Source organism: Dendropsophus ebraccatus, chromosome 7 (genome assembly GCF_027789765.1).
Source record: "Dendropsophus ebraccatus isolate aDenEbr1 chromosome 7, aDenEbr1.pat, whole genome shotgun sequence".
NCBI classification, from domain to species: Eukaryota; Metazoa; Chordata; class Amphibia; order Anura; family Hylidae; genus Dendropsophus; species Dendropsophus ebraccatus.
This window is the reverse complement of record NC_091460.1, coordinates 24,712,369-24,730,443: the sequence shown is the minus strand read 5'-3', so window position 1 is coordinate 24,730,443 and position 18,075 is coordinate 24,712,369. Positions and strand designations below refer to the sequence as shown.

The window sequence follows — 18,075 nt, the reverse complement described above, 5'->3', positions numbered from 1 at the left end:
GGGAAAAGGAGGAGGATTTTCTTTTCTTTCAGCACTATAGGTGCTATAGGAATTTGAGTGAGAACAAAGCTTAAAGTGTAACTGTCATATCCCCCCCCCCCCCCAGAAATCATTATGTAAGCGATTTTAAGAAACTCTATAATAGGTTTTATTAGGCAAAAAAGCTTCTTTCTGTACTCAAAAGGCAATCTCCCAGCTTCCCCCCTCACTTCTTATCTGTGCATTATCACGCAAACCCGTCTTCATTACAGAGAAGCCAGTGAAGATGGGTTCTGCTATGTCCATTATATCCTATGGAGGTGGGAGGAGCCAAGGGGGGTGAGCAAGAAGGAAGAGAAGACATGAAGGTCAGCTGTTGGTAGACTGGGCACCTAAAAAGCTGGATTTAGAGGTCTGAAAGGTGAGTGCTTATCTAGGAACTTGCTGAGAGAAGATTGCAGGATGTTGTGCTGTGCAGGACTGCTCCTGCTCACTTGGTCCTCTCAGCGCCCCCCCCCCCTCTCCATAGACACATAATGGACACAGAAATCCTGCTTCTTCTGGTGTCAGGGGGAGCTACAAAAACAGCTTTTTCAGTACAGAAGGAAACTCTCTTGGTAAATAAAACCTATTACAGAGTTCCTTAAAATCACTTGTACTATCGATATTTATTGTTTTAGAAAAATGACCCTGAAATGACAGTTACCCTTTAACCAGAGAGTTGAGAATGTGGCCCAGGCATGGCATGTGTGGGAGGTGGAGTAGAGGTTGGTGGTGCAGAATAGAGAGACAGTAATCCAACATATACATTTTTGAGGCTCTCATTTAAAAAAAAAAAAAAAAAAAAACATTGATATTAAAATTAAATTTGGAATTGACAATTAAAAAACAATGTAATGCTTGTTTTCTTCCTGGATCTGTATGTGTCTCCCACTGTCACCCCCTTCTACTCTTATGTTGCTTTGTTGTAAAAATATTTAGCAAATTTGAGGAGGGGGAGGGAAAAAAAAAGAAAGAAAAAAAAAAACGAGAGTCACCTCTACTGACATGTTTCATCCTGCTTGAAAAAGAAGCAGAAGGCAGAAGACATAGACGTTATCATTAGAGATGAGCAGACTTTTCAGATTTCTGGTTCGTGAGAACCAGAAGGATCGGCGTCGGATTCCCGCTGTCTGCTCGCTCCGTGTAGCGGGTGGATACCTCCTAAGGAGGCATTGGCTGTATTCCAGTTTTCCAGGCGTTCTTTAGGAGGTATCCACCCACTAAGGAAGGACCTTAGGGCCTTAGGGGTTGCAAGACCACTTGTTACGGCCTGCCTTCTCCCTCTTGCCTCCCCACTGCCTCATCGAGCCTACGGTGAAACACAGTGCAACTCTCTGCTCACCATGCTAACTGCTTATGATGAGCTCTCTCCTCCCACTAAGGCAGGGCCTAGGTTTCTCATTGTGGCATCAGGTTCCCATAAAATGGTGGCGCTGTGTGACAGTTAGTAGAGAAGTTTGGTTCCAAACTTAGTAAACTTTTTTTCACTTGAGGAGAGGCTGGTCTTTCTTCTTCCCTTGCTTTGGACAAACCTGCTCCACTATATTGAAGGGCCGTGGCCATGAATAGGGGGAGACTTTGAGCTTTAAGAATACTAATAAAAGTGATTAGGCATAATCCTGTGCTCATGCCACTGTCCTAAAACATCTTAAAACATTTCGGGTTAGGTCGAACTCAACCAAAATTCGGTTCATTAACAAACCAAATTTTTGTCAAAGTTCAAAACGAAACCGGCTTCGACAGGTTTGGTTTGCTCATCTCTATTCATTATCATCATTATTTTGCACTAAAATTAAGTTATTGTTATTGACCTGACCTGAGGAATATTGCAGTTTTTTTTTTTTTACTTCACTTTGCAAAGATATTTTTTTCTGTTGTTGTAGTATACTTGACGATAAAATGTATGGTGTGTATACAAAAGTATAGCTAGTGCCATACAAAACAAGCCCTATTACAGATCTGTAGACACAATTCTTATATATATATATTTTTTTTTCCTTAACTTTCTATAGCAATAGCTGAAAAACACAAAATTGGAAAGTTATACCATTCTATTATATTTTTTTTAGATCAGCTATGGAGCTACAGATAAGATCTTAATCAATAAGAAAATATATCCATCCTTCTTCCAAACTCTCCCCAATGACAGAACCCAGTATCTGGCAATTGTGAAGCTTCTGATATATTTTGGTTGGACATGGTTCGGGGTTATCGCCTCTGATGATAATGGGGGACATAGACAAAGTCAGGAATTAAAGACAATAGCAGAACTTCATAATATCTGTGCCGAGTTCATTATTAATATCAGATCTGATGATATAGAAGGTAAACCGATCATTTCAGAGAAGGATAAGATAATATTTAATAGATCAACTTCAAAAATCCTTGTTCTTTGTGGTACAGTTTCTTTACATACAATACATTATATTGAATCGGAAAGCAGTGGAGGCCATGAGAAGACATTAATACTCCCCGCAGGGCCAAGTCTTCAAGTTTTATTATCCTCAAAATACAAAAAAAATCTTCATGGGAGTCTGGTATTTTCTCCATCCATTATAAAGATACCACGTATGAGCAAATTCCTAGAAGACGTTAGTCCTGCAAATCGTCCCAATGACTTTTTACTGGAACATATTCTTGCCACCTATCTCAACTGCTTAACTTCGAATGCCGTTCTCAACACTCTGCATGAAGGGTCCGTTCGATCCAAACTGTACAACTGCAGCAAAACGATCAAATTAGTAAGAGTTGGCTATAATACATACTACACAAAATCATTTGAAATAACTTATTTAATTTATAAATCTGTCTATGCTATGGCCAATGCTGTGCATGAAATGCAAATACATCTGCTTAGAAACCATGATGGAAGCATTAAAAACTATAAACATATGTTGAAGGTATTTTTCATATGTACTTTATTTAGAGCATGTATGGGTGGGTTCCTTTAAAGGAAAAGTCCGGCCCTGGCAGGGTTGTGACAGGTGGCAGGGGCAAGGAGAGCGTAACACTGAAGCAATTCTTACCTTTTCCCTTGCCTGCGATGTGCCATCTGACCAGCCCCGTGACCTCCACTGGAATGCATTTTCCCTCGAGCTGTAATGATGTCACAACGTCCTGGCTGATGGAAAGCAGACTCATCCAATCAGTGACTGGTACGGCCTCCCGCCCCAGTCATTGACTGGCTGAGCATCCAGTCCATCAACTAGGTTGTGATGCAGCACAGGAGAGCCTAGCGTGGTGATCCGGTGCCAAAGAGGCATGGGGTGAGGGGAATTAGTGCCATTGGGTATTTTCCCTCGGTGCCCTGCCTCGGTGCCTGGTCAGACTTCTCCTTTAAGACCATTTCATCGCTTCCTTCTCTATCTCTTTCTAGGATATTGTAAAACTTTTATTAATAGATGAAAACTTGGAATCACTCTAAGCTGTAACTGTATGATAATAAATAACAGAATAAAAAACATGCCACTTTATAACTTTTTGTAGTACTTTTTAAGAAAAATTTACTTCCAAGATCCATTGGGAGAATTTGTCTACTTCAATGAGAAAGGAGAAATGACCACTAACTACATCATAAGAATGTTTGGTTCTCTGAATAATACACAATTAGATACATACTTCTTAAAAACGTTTGGGAAGTTTAATGAATCGTCAAAAGATGAAGAACAGCTGGTTATCCAACAAATACCCAAATTGTGGAAGCACGGTAAGGTCAGTGTCATAGTTATCCCTTGAAATATACTCAAATGATTAACCCTTAAGTGACCGAGCCAATTTGGGCCGACTTGTTTTGTCTTTCTTTTCATTAACCCTTAAAGGACCGGGCCAATTTCAATTTTTGCATTTTCGTTTTTACCTCCTTGTGCTTAAAAGGCCATAGCAGTTGCATTTTTTCACCTAGAAACCCAAATGAGCCCTTATTTTTTGGGCCACTAATTGTACTTTGCAATGACAGGCTGATTTTTTTTCATAAAGTACACTGTGAAACCAGAGAAAAAATTCAATGTGTGGTGGAATTGAAAAAAAAAAAAAAAAAAAAAAAAAGGATTTCTTTTATTGGGGGGGGGGGGGCTGTGTGAGATGTCATTTTTTGCGCCATGATGTGATCTTTCTATCAGTATCTTGATTGCGCATATGTGATTTTTTGATCGCTTTTTATTACAATTTTTCTGGATTTTATGCAACCAAAAATGTGCAGTTTTGCACTATGGGATTTTTTGCGCTTGCGCAGTTTACCAGGCGAGATCAGGAATGTGATAAATAATAGTTTGGGCTAGATAATTTATTTATTTTTATTTATAACATAGGAAAGGGGGGAGGGGGTCAAATTTTTATTTGGGGAGGGGCTGTTTTTTTTTTTTTTTTTTACACTTATACTAGAAGCCCCCCTGGGGCTAGGGTTATTCCCCCTGGGGGACTTCTAGTATAAGCACACTGATCTCTCATTGAGATCTAGTTATACAGTACAGATCAATCTGCTGCAGCCGGAAGCAATTGAGTGCCGAGCCGGGATTAGCGCCATTACGGCGCAGACCCCCGCAGGTTCAAGATTTGTGGATCTATCCTGCGGGAAAACGTCCCGGGGAGCCAATCAACCACACTAGACACCAGGGATGGATGCATACAAGTAATCAAATGCAGCTGTCAACTTTGACAGCTGCATCTGATTACTTAATTAGCGGGCACGGCTAATGGACCATGCCCACTAATAGCAACATGTGGCACCCGGGACCGAGGTGGTTCAGAGCGCTCCCTCTGCGCGGCCCCACTCTTAACACCCGTAGGCGGCCCTGGATGGACAGTATCGTCTAGGGGTTAATGCATTCTAAGGCTCACACACAGTAAAGTAATACTAAAATAGAGCCAAATTAATAATAATAATGCGTTCCACTGAAGTCAATGGGAAATTGGTCATAATTGATTACAGCTGTCAAAACAATGAATATACTTATTATTTACTACCTGCATTCTTAAAAGAAAAACCCAAAACACCAGTATGTTTCCCTTGTTAACATATTACGACAGTGTGTGAACTTTTTTTATTCTTGATCAACAGTGCCATATGAAGACTTTTTAACCCTTAGGGGACACAGCCAGTTTTCATTTTTGCGTTTTCGTTTTTCCCTCCTCGTGTATATAAGGCCATAGCGCCTGCATTTTTCCACCTAGAGACCCAAATGAGCCCTTATTTTTTGCGCAACTAATTGTACTTTGCTAAGGCAGATGTAATTTTTGCCTAAAATGTGCCGGGAAACCAGAAAAAAATTATATGTGTGGTGAAATTGAAAAAAAAAACGCATTTCTTTTATTTGGGGGAAATGTGTTTTTACGCCATTCGCCCTGGGGTAAAACTGACTTGTTATGCATGTTCCTCAAGTCGTTACGATTAAAACGATATGTAACATGTATAACTTATATTGTATCTGATGGCCTGTATAAAATTCAAACCGTTGTTAACCAATATACGTTCCTTAAAATCGCTCCATTCCCGGGCTTATAGCGCTTTTATCCTTTGGTCTATGGGTCTGTGTGAGGTGTCATTTTTTGCGCCATGATGTGATCTTTCTATCGGTACCTTGATTGCGCATATATGACTTTTTGATCGCTTTTTATTACAATTATTCTGGATTTGATGCGACCAAAAATGCGCAATTTTGCACTTTGGGATTTTTTTGCGCTGACGCCGTTTACCGTGTGAGATCAGGAATGTGATTAATTAATAGTTCGGGCGATTACGCACGCGGCGATAGCAAACATGTTTGTTTATTAATTAATTTATTTATTTTTATTTATAAAATGGGGAAAGGGGGGTGATTCAGACTTTTATTAGGGGAGGGGATTTTGTGTTATTAAAAATACTTTTTTCTTTTACTTTAGACATATACTAGAAGCCCCCCTGGGGGGCTTCTAGTATATGCACTCTGATCTCTCATAGAGATCCATGCAGTATAGTTATACTGCATGAATCCATGAGATCGGTGTTCTATTACTTTTGGCTGCTGCAGCCAAAAGCAATAGAATGCCGAGCCGGGATCAGCGCCATTACGGAGCAGACCCCGGCCCGGTATGGATGCAGGGATCGCCCCCCCGCAATCGCGCCGCAGGGGGGCGATCCCCCCACTAGACCACCAGGGATGTATAACCGCAAGTATTTAGAAGCAGCTGTCAACTTTGACAGCTGCTTCTAAGTACTTAATTAGCGGGCACGGCGATCGGACCGTGCCCGCTAATAGCCGCGAGCCCGGGCTACACGCGGCACCCGGGATCGCGGCAGTTCAGAGGGTGGTCGCCGCGCGACCCCCCTCTGAACTCCCATAGCGGCACGAGGACGTTAAATAACGTCCTGGTGCAGCTATGGGTTAATGTACTTTCAAATCTTATTATATACTTTCCCTTTCTTTTTTTGGGAGGGGAGGGGGGTCATGATTATTATTTTTTTTTTTTTTTGTATTTTTTGTTTTAAAATGACTTCACCATGCTGTGTAGATTATTTTCTCATATATATATATATATATATATATATATATATATATATATATATATATATACCATTACTGTTGGTGTTTGCCATGGCCATGCATAAAACTAAATTTAACTGGAATATTATTAAAGGTGGAACAGGCAGGAACCAGGCCCAGTAGCAAGCTGCAGCGCTTTCACATCGCTTTGAAATCAAAGCAACTGCAAGGGCCCCCTTGGGGATGGGGGCCTTAGTCAGTTGCCCTGTTTGCCCCCCCCATGCTGGCCCTGCCTGCCACCCTTGGTGGAGTGGCAGGGAGCGGAGCAGCGCTAAAAAGGCAGGCGGCTTGATGAGCGGAGAACAGATCAAACAAAGCACTTTGTTTTGTTTAGATCAGCGATTTGCTCATCTCTCGTTTGTCTCTTTTCAGCCACTCCCCATCCTCTCTGTCCCTCTCACCATTGACTTACTAAGGTAACATGTCACCCGATCAGTCAGTGAGGTGGCAGCTCATCTCAAACATGATGTTTTTTTACAACTTTTTCTTAGTGAATGATGAGTAAAGGAATCAGGAGGGAGGAGATAGTCATTTTCTTCCAAAGTATTTGACTAAGGTAAAAAAAAATCCACAATACATGAACATGTTTCATTCTCTCATTACACTTTTCAGATTCCAGTCTCTAGATGTTCCGAGGATTGTCCACCTGGTTCTAGAAGAGTCATAAAAAGTGGAACCCATAAGTGCTGCTTTGAGTGTATCAAGTGTTCAAGGGGAGAAATATCTAATGGGACAGGTGACATTGCATTTCCTTACAGGGGGTATTTCCATCTGGGCTAGTTATTCACAGCATAAGCCATAACTAAAAATGGGGAACCCGAAATCCCCACAGACAACAGCCTTATTCCCAAAAAAATCTATGGCAGCTTTTAGCTGGTGTAGATTTTTTGTTTTACAAAGCAATGTAAGCATAAATAATAATAAATCTTGTGCACAAGATGGAACACTTTCCTTTTCATAAGGGTTTTGGACATTAAAGGAGACCTGTCAGCCGTCGTGCCGGGGTGACAGGCTCCCGACCCCAGCTAGAGCCCCTTATTCTGACCTCATCCCGCCGAGTCCCACTGCTGAAGCCGGTCCCGGGACGGAGATATCCCTGCCAGAAGCCGGCGCCCGCGTTGTGGAGATAGGTCCGCCGTCCATGGAGAATGAATGGAGCCGGACTCATCTCTGTAGCGCGTGCACGGCTCCATTCATTCTCTATGGACGCCGGACCTATCTCCACAGCGTGCGCGCCGGCTTCTAACCGGGATATCTCCGTCCTGGGACTGGCTCCGGGAGCGGAACTTGGCCAGATGAGGTCTGTATAAAAAGATCTAGCTGGGGGTCGGGAGCCTGTCATCCCGGCACGGGGGCTGACAGGTCCTCTTTAAAGCGGCTCTGTACCCACAATCTGACCCCCCAGAATCGCTTGTACTGTCAGATAGCTGCTTTTAATCCAAAGGTATAAGTGGTTTGGGGGGGACAGGTTGTGGGTACAGAGTCACTTTAAAGGGAAACTATCGCCGATTATATGTCCCGGCATCTGCAGGGCTGCTTATTCCAGTGCCAGTCTTCTTATGTTTCTTTGTGGGGCTGTTTAGGAGGAATTTTTTTGCAGAGAAATATGAAGCAGATAGCCACAACATAGGAAACTTAGGTCAGCTCTCCATGGAGACAGTGTACACTTGGTCCAATACTGGGGCATGGACGAAAGAAACTGACCGAAAAATAAAAATAACACCAATAGTTAAAGGCCATACAGGTCCAGAACCTGTCTGAATAGAGATGCACACTGCATACTTACCCAATGCATGTTTCACTTTATGCCTTTGCCAAGAGTTTAGCTTGAAAAAGCTATAACATGAAAAATGGGTTGGGCGAGTAGGTGTTATGTATCTGTCTTAAGGCAGGCACTGGGCTTATATTTGAAAGGCATGTATATCACTTATATACTTCAATGTTAAACTTTTACATTTGGTCATAATTGAGCTACAAGATCAGCCTATGATATTACCATCCTTCGTGATATGCAGTAAAAAAATGTATATCACAAAGCATATTTTAAAGCATATTTTTACATTTTTGCACATTTCCATATTTTACAGACACCATAACATGTCAAAGGTGTCCCGAAGATCAGTGGCCGAATGACATGAACCAGTGTGTGCCAAAGCTTATTGATGTTCTGTCCTATGAAGGGGACACAGTAGTTATTGCAGTCACCATTATTTCAGTATTTGTTTTTGTGAAATCTACAGTAATCTTGGGCATCTTTATTGTATTCCGAGACACTCCAGTGGTCAGAGCCAATAACCAAACCTTGAGCTATATCCTCCTGGTCTCCATCATGTTGAGTTTCCTCTGTGTATTCTTGTTCCTGGGTCGCCCTACACATGTCACCTGTATGCTCCGCCAGACTTCATTTGGGATCATCTTCTCAGTAGCCATCTCTTCTATTCTGGCTAAAACCATCATGGTCTACATGGCCTTCAAAGCCACCAAACCTGGAAGCTCCTGGAGGAAATTTATTGGTGTGAGAATTCCAAACTGTGTTGTCTTCTTCTGTTCATTTCTTCAAGTGTTACTTAGTATCATCTGGTTATCTACATCTCCTCCATTCCCAGAACAGAACATTCACTTATATCAAGACAAGATCATATTCCAGTGTAATGAAGGGTCAATGCTGGCCTTCTCCATACTCCTGGGCTATATGGGACTACTCGCTTCCATTAGTTTCATTGTTGCTTTCTTAGCCAGAAATTTACCAGATAGTTTTAATGAAGCTAAAAACATCACATTCAGCATGCTGGTTGTGTGCAGTGTCTGGGTGGCTTTTATCCCGGCCTATATGAGTGTTACTGGGAAGAATACAGTTCTTGTAGAAATATTTGCTATAATATCTTCAAGTGTTGGTATTTTAGGCTGTATATTCTTCCCGAAATGTTATATAATACTGGTGAGACCGGAGTTAAATACAAAAAGTAGTTTATCTAGGCAAATATGCAACAAAATATTAAAATAAGTTTCATCTTTAAAGGAGAAGTCTGGCAATTTTTTTTAGAATCCAACAGTTTGCAGGAGCAGGAGGAAATTTGACAACAAGTATGAACTCACCTCTCCCTTCTCGGGACCTTGAGCACCCCCACCGGAAGGCATTTTCCCCTTAGTTGTAAGGACGTCAGGACTTGGTGGAAAATGGCTACCCCGGCTAATAGACTTGCCGCTCAGCCAATCAGTGACTGGAGCAACGTCCTGTCCCAGTCACTGACTGGCTAAGCGGCCAATCCATCAGCTGGGTTATGACATGTGCTGCACCGTGTTTTCCAGAGCCCAGAGGGGGTCCTGAGGCCAGCCCTACCGCTTTCTGCCTGCACAAGGAGTGGTAAGTTATACTTGTTATCGGATTTAAAAAATGGCCAAAATTCTCCTTGAAGAACTTAATCACATGGGCAAAATCTTTATTTAAGTGAATAATAAAAAGAACACTTTTAGCATTGGGTAAAGACATTAAGAAATATATATTATGATAATTTTTTGGAGGCAACATGATTCTTGGTTATAACTGTGGTAATCTAAAGGAAAATCTTTCAGCAAAGCAACAACAGCCTTCTGGCTCTATACCCTCTAGTATGCAAAATCTTCTGTAATCAATTACATATTTCAGCACACGGCAGCATACTGTAACTACACCTCACTATCCTCTAAATGTTTCAATAAAGGTGTATCTGTGTACTGTATATGACAGGTGATATATGTAGACAGGGCTGGTCACAGATGGTGAAATCACTCGGGTTGGGGCTTGAGCTCACAGACGAAATCTAGCAAAGCTTTATTTTATATATCCTTGTATGATAGTTTTATTTAAAAACTTTTTTTAATATTAGAATTCCCCTTTAGGTATACTAGATTTAAGCAAGAGGAATTAATGTCATTGCTTGCTATGGAAAACTGTCCCACTGTATTCTCCCCGCTCTGATTAATGAAGTACACTATTGCTATTGGGAAATAAAAGTAAAAAAATAGAATAGCAGATACTGTATATCAAAACGGTTGATGACTTTGTTCCTGCTATCATAAGTTTTTTTTTTTTTTTAAAAAGACGTCCGTCATTTTTCTGTTTGACAGCTCCCCAGTGCCCAGCTGTTGGTACATTATTCTAGTTTAGGTGGACTTATTGGCCTTTGGGTGTGTCTTTAACCGCTTCATGACCAAAGGTCAAAATGAAGCAGCGCTCTCTTCCTCCCCTTAAACTTTTATTTTTCCACCTATAGTGCTGGTTTGGGTGTCATTTTTTGCACCATGATGTCTTTATTTTTTTGGTTTTGATAATTTTTTGGGTTTTGATAATTTTTTATTAATATTTTTATGATATATATAATTGTACTTTTTTTCCCTCTTCATTTACGCTGCTCATACTGTAGGGTGATTATTATTTATTTATTTATTTTTGTATAATGGGAAAGAAGGTAATTTAAACGTTTATTGGGGTTTATTTTATAAGGGCTTCTTAAGAATGTGTTTTAAAACTTTATTTTTACACATTTTATAAGTTTATTATATATGCAATGCTCAGATTGCATACACTGATAAATGCTATGTTCTTCCAGTTTCTCAGGATTGTATCCAGCATTTCCCTTGCACTAGAGGTGGAGGGCTGAAAAGCAAGTGGCTTGACGAATGGAGTGCTGATCAAATGAATCACTTACAGTAGCTTCATTTAGATGAACGATTCGCTAATTTCTAGTCTTGATCAGTCAGTGACAGGTGCTTATTCTGTCACTGACTTTCTTAAAACCACAATCCCTATGCATCACTGTGTTAAAGGAGTAATAACAGCTGGGTGATGTTTTTTTTTTTTTTTTTTCCAGACAAAAACATTTCCTAAAACTGCCCATAACAATCAATCAAAGACTAGTTTTTCTATGGATCCCCTGCATACAATCCTGTTTTAATGGCTGAGAACAGAAAACAACAGTGAATAAATGCTTTATACATCCAGAAAGGTTGTATCCTTTAAATAAGCCTTCCCAGGCATCCAATGTACTATTATCCAGTGACTCTGCCATAAAATTTCACACAATAACCAGTTATAAACTCCACACTGACCTAACAGGCTGACAGAGTAAAGATTAGCAAATCTAAAGAAATAGATCAGCTGTGAGACACTCCTCAACCACCTCAAATAGATTAATTAATAGAAAATTTCAGTTACAAGTAAAAATGAGACCGGACATATGTAGAAGAAAGGCCATAAAATGGTTGACAAACAAACCCAACAGACCAAGACATGAGCAGAATCCAATGCTAAAAGCTAGTGCTTGTTTTCTGAACAAGGGCACCTTTATTAACCCAACAAAATTCAGTGCACTCTTGAACATCATGGAAATGAGCCTGTCACCATAGATTCATAAAAACAAAAAACAAATGATAATAATAATAATAATAATAATAATAATAATAATAATAATAATAATAATAATAATAATAATAATAAAAAGCAAAGGACTGTGAGCATAGCCTATAGGAGGTCAGTAATCACTGAAGTCATTGAATTTTACCTGAAGAAGATTTATTTTTTTTTCCACCAAGGTTTCATGATTTCATACAAAAAATTTTTCCCGACACCTGTTTTAAAAGGGTTGTCATTAGAGATGAGTGAACCCGCTGGATTTCTGGTTCGTACGAACAAGACATCTAGGCATCTGACTCCCGCTGTCTGCCGGCTCCGTGCAGCGGGTGGATACAGCCTAAGGAACGCCTGGAAAACTGGGATACAGCCTATGGCATTGGCTGTATCCCAGTTTTCTAGGCGTAACTTAGGCTGTATCCACCCGCTGCACGAAGCAGGCAGACAGCGGTAGTCAGATGCCGAGATTTCTGGTTCGTACGAACCAAAAATCCGGCGGGTCCGCTCATCTCTAGTTGTCATCAGGAGGCGGGGGAAAAGTGAGGATTAAGCCATGGTATAACATGGGCTGTATGTTCCCACAGCATAGCTAGAGTTCAAACCACTGTAGAAGGAACCGAGAGATTGCAGTCCATTTATTTGGGGAGGGAGTCCTTGTTCTACAAGTCCAGTGTTAAACCCTTTACTCTGGTGTTCTTCACCATAACCCCTTATTCTTTGCCTTACGCAGTGTTATACCATCCTAACCAACCCAACTCTATACCTCCACAAACTCTGCTCTCCAAGTCAACTTCCAGTCACAGTAATACTCCTCCCTGTTCTCTGAACTTCCTTCAGTCACTTTATACTCAGTGAATTCTGAACAGTGGATTCTGCTCCTCTAATCATAAAGTAGACTTAAAGTGACTGTACCACCAGGCCCAGGCTGAAGCACTGGAGGCGGGCCGACCTACCCTTAGTGGGAGGAAACCCTAGCCCCTCTATGATAGGGTTCCATTGATTTTAATGGAATCACGTCATGGAGGGGCTGGGGTTTCTTCCCACTAAGGGTGGGTCGGCCCACCTCCAGTGCTTCAGCCTGGGCCTGGTGCTACAGTCACTTTAAGTATCACTACCTCTTCGATATTACTAACTCTCAACTCAAGAGTTCCTCTATGACTCAGATGCAAGAAGGCCATGTTTTCCGGCAAAACTGTCTATGTAAATCGCAATTCTAGGGCATAGACACTCTAGGCCACGCCAATTTGAAACAGGGCTGCAAGTTTTAAAGTTGCATTTTACGACAATAACTGCATCACCACCCGAACGGACCCCAGGACAGATATTGGATTAAAAGCAGCTATCTAAAGGTACAAGCGGTTGGGGGGGGGGGGGGTCAAATTGTGGGTACAGAGTCCCTTTAAATGATGGCAGCATAAACTAATGACAGAAATGCGGAACAGATCGGTCTATTACTTATATCATTCTGTTCAGCTGTTCTCCTAATCTCCTGTCATGTCGCAATACTCGCCACAGAGTTAGACTTTGACGTAAAAGGGGCCACCCTGGTATTTCCCTATTTATGTTCCAATACTGGCAACCGAGTGGGACTTAAGGGGCTACGTATCAGGGTGGTTTGATGTACTCCCCACTGGGAGGCACCCCCTTGGCAATAGGCTTCCTTCCCCTGGAGGGATATCTGGCTATTCCCGTGTTTTGAGACTCATAACTGAGACTCCACTGACCCTTCTTTTTGCACATTTAAATTTATAGGGAGCAATGCATCAGTGGAGTCTCTTTAGTGAGTACTCCATCTGATTTTTTTGTCGCTGGTCTCCCTGAGCTCAGCGATTGAAATTGTTGGCTTATAATATCTACCACATCCACACATCGCACGAGCCCAGCTACTAGGATATATAAGCTAGCTGATTTCAGCCTATATAACAATCCATCACTACTATACAGACCTGCGCTTTGCCAATACCTAATTATTTTCTTACAATGAGTAAATGGAAATATCTATTAGCTTATAATGTCTGGAAAATGTATTCTCCCTAGATCAACATTGTTTTTCAGCGTCTTATTACTGACACAATGCCGAAAACTAAGCAGCGGACCTCAATGTTTTATAGTGAAGAAACAACCTTTATTTAATACAGATCTGTTCCAGGATGGAGATCTCATTATTGAAGGAATATACACTGTGCATTATATGTACACAAATCTATACCCCAATGGACTAATAGAGTCCCAGAATTATTGCACAATGTAAGTATTTTCTGTACAGCTACCATGTATTTACTTACTGTATATCACCTCTGCTGGAAGTTTGTTCCAGGCATCTACTACTCTTAAATAAAATAATATTTCCTCAAATTGATTTAGATCTTCTCCCGAGTAACCTCAGATTGTTGTAGGTAGAGCTATGGAGACTCACTGGGTCGGGCCCAGTAAGTCATTGAGTTGTCCACATTGTTGTTCTCCCCCAATACCCCTCCCTCATTGTTGGATTACCATGGATACATCAAGGGTGAGTTCCGTGCATGAGACATATTCTCATTCAATAAGGTTCCTGCAGAGACCATACCTGGTTTGGACATATTTGCATTTAGACAGTACAAGTTTAAGGGTCCTTCAGACACAGTCAGACAGCTATACACATTAAGGACTTCCCCATGTTTCATACAGGCTTTGCTTTTTGCTATCTACTCTGAATTGCCAATCCCGACCATCAAAAATCAACATACACCTAATGCAGTATATTATAAAGGGATACATTGCACTTCCCCAGCTATTGGCTATTGGCACATCCTAGCTGAAAGGAGCACAAGGTATAGGATGGTGGAGGGATACCTTAACTGAGTACATAGTAGAGGGCGATTGATATCGCAGATCTTGCCAGTGGGCTCAGAGACATGGTTGGCAGGGGGCTGTAGGTGATGTTTTGGGGGCCACTGATTCAGGGCTCATGGAAGCAGAGCTTATGACAGATGCATCCCAGGTGCTTCTCAGAAGTGCAGACCTCCATGCTTGCAGTGGTTTATAGAGTCAGAGAAGGGCAAACAAAGTCTGAAGATGGACAGTAGAGAGTCCAGCAACCAAAGGTTAGGGTTCACAGAGGTTTTGGTGTGGATATGCTGACATTAATAGGTAATTGTTGGGTGATCCCTTGGTGAACTCCTGGAACTCCTGCAGAGCACATCTACACCACTCTCCACATGGTCGGGGACCATTATACAGAGGAAGAGATATGAAGCTTAATGCTATGCTACACCAATGTTATATCGATTTCGTTCTTCTTCGATGGGAACGTCTGAAGTCTGACTTCATGAACCATAAAAGGACAGCATATCCCTGAAAATTATCATCACTTTATATGAGAATAACCCTTTTACTTTGCTGCACAACTCCATCTCTAATAATATTTAATGTATCTCTGCAATGGCTACATATCATAAAAATAAATCTAATTTCAAATTTTACTTTTAACCAACAAAGCGCTAATGATTTTTGCCCCGTCCTATATTTCGTCTCCTATTTTCAGAGAACCCCACCCCCCCCCGATATTAAAGAGGTACTCCAGTAGCAAAAAATTGCTTCAATTTTAATTTAAAAAAATCCCCTAATAATATATAACTTTCTAATATAATGTTGATAGTTGCTTAATTTCTATATTTTCTGACTTGTGCCTACACAGACCTTTACCCTGTTACTACAGATATGTTCTAGCTCTGATATTTGCCATAGATTCGATTAACAAGGATCCTGGTATTCTCCCCAATGTGACTCTGGGATAAAGCTAAATCATTTTCCATATTACTGACACCTTTGGGTACATTAACTATATTGCACCAGCATCAGTTAACAGACAAACCTTACCTACCAAACCTTCTCCTATGTCTCTATCCTTACCTACCAAACCTTCTCCTATGTCACTAACCTTACCTACCAAACCTTCTCCTATATCATTATCCTTACCTACCAAACCCTTTCCTATGTCACTATCCTTACCTACCAAATCTTCTCCTATGTTACTTATCTTACCTACCAAACCTTCTCCTATATCACTATACTTACCTACCAAACCTTCTCCTATGTCACTATCCTTACCTACCAAACCTTCTCCTATATCACTATCGTTACCTACCAAACCTTCTCCTATATCACTATCGTTACCTACCAAGCCTTCTCATATATCACTATCCTTACCTACCAAACCTTCTCCTATGTTACTATCCTTACCCACTAACCCTTCTACTATGTCACTATCCTTACCTACCAAACCTTCTCTATGTCACTTATCTTACCTACCAAACCTTCTCCTATATCACTATCCTTACCTACCAAGTAGGGATGGTCCGAACCCGCCTAGGTTCGGGTTTGGAAGAACCCGAACGCTCAGCATCGGATTCCCGCTGTCTGCCCGCTCCGTGCAGCGGGCGGATACAGCGGGAGGACCACCTGGAAAACTGGGATACAGCCTATGGCTATGGCTGTATCCCAGTTTTCCAGGCAGTCCCCCCCGCTGGATCCGCCCGCTGCACGAAGCGGGCAGACAGCGGGAATCCATTACCGAGGGTTCGGGTTCGTACGAACCTGAACCGAACTCGGTTCGGACCATCCCTACCGCCAAGCCTTCTCATATATCACTATCCTTACCTACCAAACCTTCTCCTATGTCACTTTAAAATTTACTAAAAAGAATAGGACCCAGAACAGACCCTTGTGACCACCCCCTGTAACCAGTCATTTTTTAACAGGGTAACAATAGCCTTTTACCCACAATTATAAGGAGGGTCCCAACAGGTGCTGTGTGTGAGCACAAGACCCTTCTTTGAGTGTAATGAAGGGTGTATGGGATTCCATCTTTCATTTTTATATCTGTCAGCCCTTACACTTGGTGCATTGGCTTGATGAGTCAACAAGTCCATACTTCGAAATGTAATCAGCATGGGTCTATGGGACCATGTGACCCATACGCAATGACAGTTAATGTTGGATGTTGTTTGGTTTCTCCTCTGTTCTGGCATACATGTCAGAGATGGGAACTATGGTGAAAGATAGGCCAGCTTTTAAGAGATGTAGGAGGATTTTTCTTTTATACTTTTCCCTTTTTGGTTTCTCTGCAAGTAAATGTACAGGAAAAAATGTTTCCTGACTTTTTCACCCACTTTAAAATGAACCTTATCTTGGGGTGGGTGTGCAGCATTGTCAGTTTGCAAAAGTGGTGCAATTCTGGAACCTGGAAGTCTTTTTGCATCGTACATGCTCCTACATGTGTTTCTACAGCCATAAAGTAGGCTTCAGAAACACTAGCTCTTAGACATTGCTAACTCTCAACTCAATTCAAGAGCTCCTCTAAGACTCGAGACTGTGATATTTTGCATCATGGCAATAAGGTAACGGAGTCTTGCACTCTGTTATTGGTTGGAGTTGTGCCACAGAAAGCATATAAAGGATCCAGGACTTCTGTCAAGCTTCATCATGAACACTCAAATTTAAAGGACCAGGGGCTTGTGGACTCCTTTAGTGAAAGGCCCCGCAGCAGTGGCATGGTCTTCCTCTATTGTAGCTACGCTACTGCTGATGACATGTCAACAGTTTATTTTTCAAGGAAAGTGACTCTTCTTTAACCCCTTCACGTTAGTAATATATATATATATATATATATATATATATATATATATATATATACATATATATTTCTACTGCACATACCCTGTGCAGTAGGAATGAACATATAAGTTCCTGACTGTGAGGGGTTTAATGTGTTTGGGATCGCTGCAGTGAGAGCGGCCCCACATACATCAGTGTCTCCCACAGCTGCCTCCCATTAACCCCTCAAACGTAATGATCTATAACCTCTTAAGGACGGAGCCAATTTTCGTTTTTGCGTTTTAGTTTTTTCCTCCTTGTGTTTAAAAGGCCATAGCACTTGCATTTTTCCACCTAGAGACCCACATGAGCCCTTATTTTTTGCGTCACTAATTGTACTTTGCAATGACAGGCTGAATTTTTGCATAAAGTACACTGCGAAACCAGCAGAAAATTCAATGTGTGGTGAAATTGAAAAAACAAACAAACAAACAAACAATTCTATTTAGGGGGTTTCTGTTTTTACGCCATTCGCCCTGGGGTGAAATTGACTTGTTATGCATGTTCCTCAAG

General features: G+C 41.3%; 1 protein-coding gene across 1 annotated transcript; it reads left to right on the top strand.

Annotated features, from left to right (window-relative positions):
• The first annotated feature begins 515 nt into the window (after positions 1-515).
• Positions 516-9,543, top strand: LOC138796520 (vomeronasal type-2 receptor 26-like). The gene is made up of 5 exons (XM_069976125.1): positions 516-596; positions 2,091-2,921; positions 3,508-3,732; positions 7,152-7,275; positions 8,627-9,543. Exons 1-5 carry the CDS (start codon positions 516-518, stop codon positions 9,541-9,543), a joined length of 2,178 nt encoding a protein of 725 aa, XP_069832226.1.
• The last annotated feature ends 8,532 nt before the right edge of the window (positions 9,544-18,075 follow it).

Coding starts and splice junctions, on each gene's coding strand:
- LOC138796520 (XM_069976125.1), top strand. CDS start 516: ATGGACACAGAAATCCTGCTTCTTCTGGTGTCAGGGGGAGCTACAAAA. Junction 3,733..7,151: donor AATTGTGGAAGCACGGTAAG/GTCAGTGTCATA, acceptor TACACTTTTCAG/ATTCCAGTCTCTAGATGTTC. Junction 7,276..8,626: donor AGAAATATCTAATGGGACAG/GTGACATTGCAT, acceptor CATATTTTACAG/ACACCATAACATGTCAAAGG.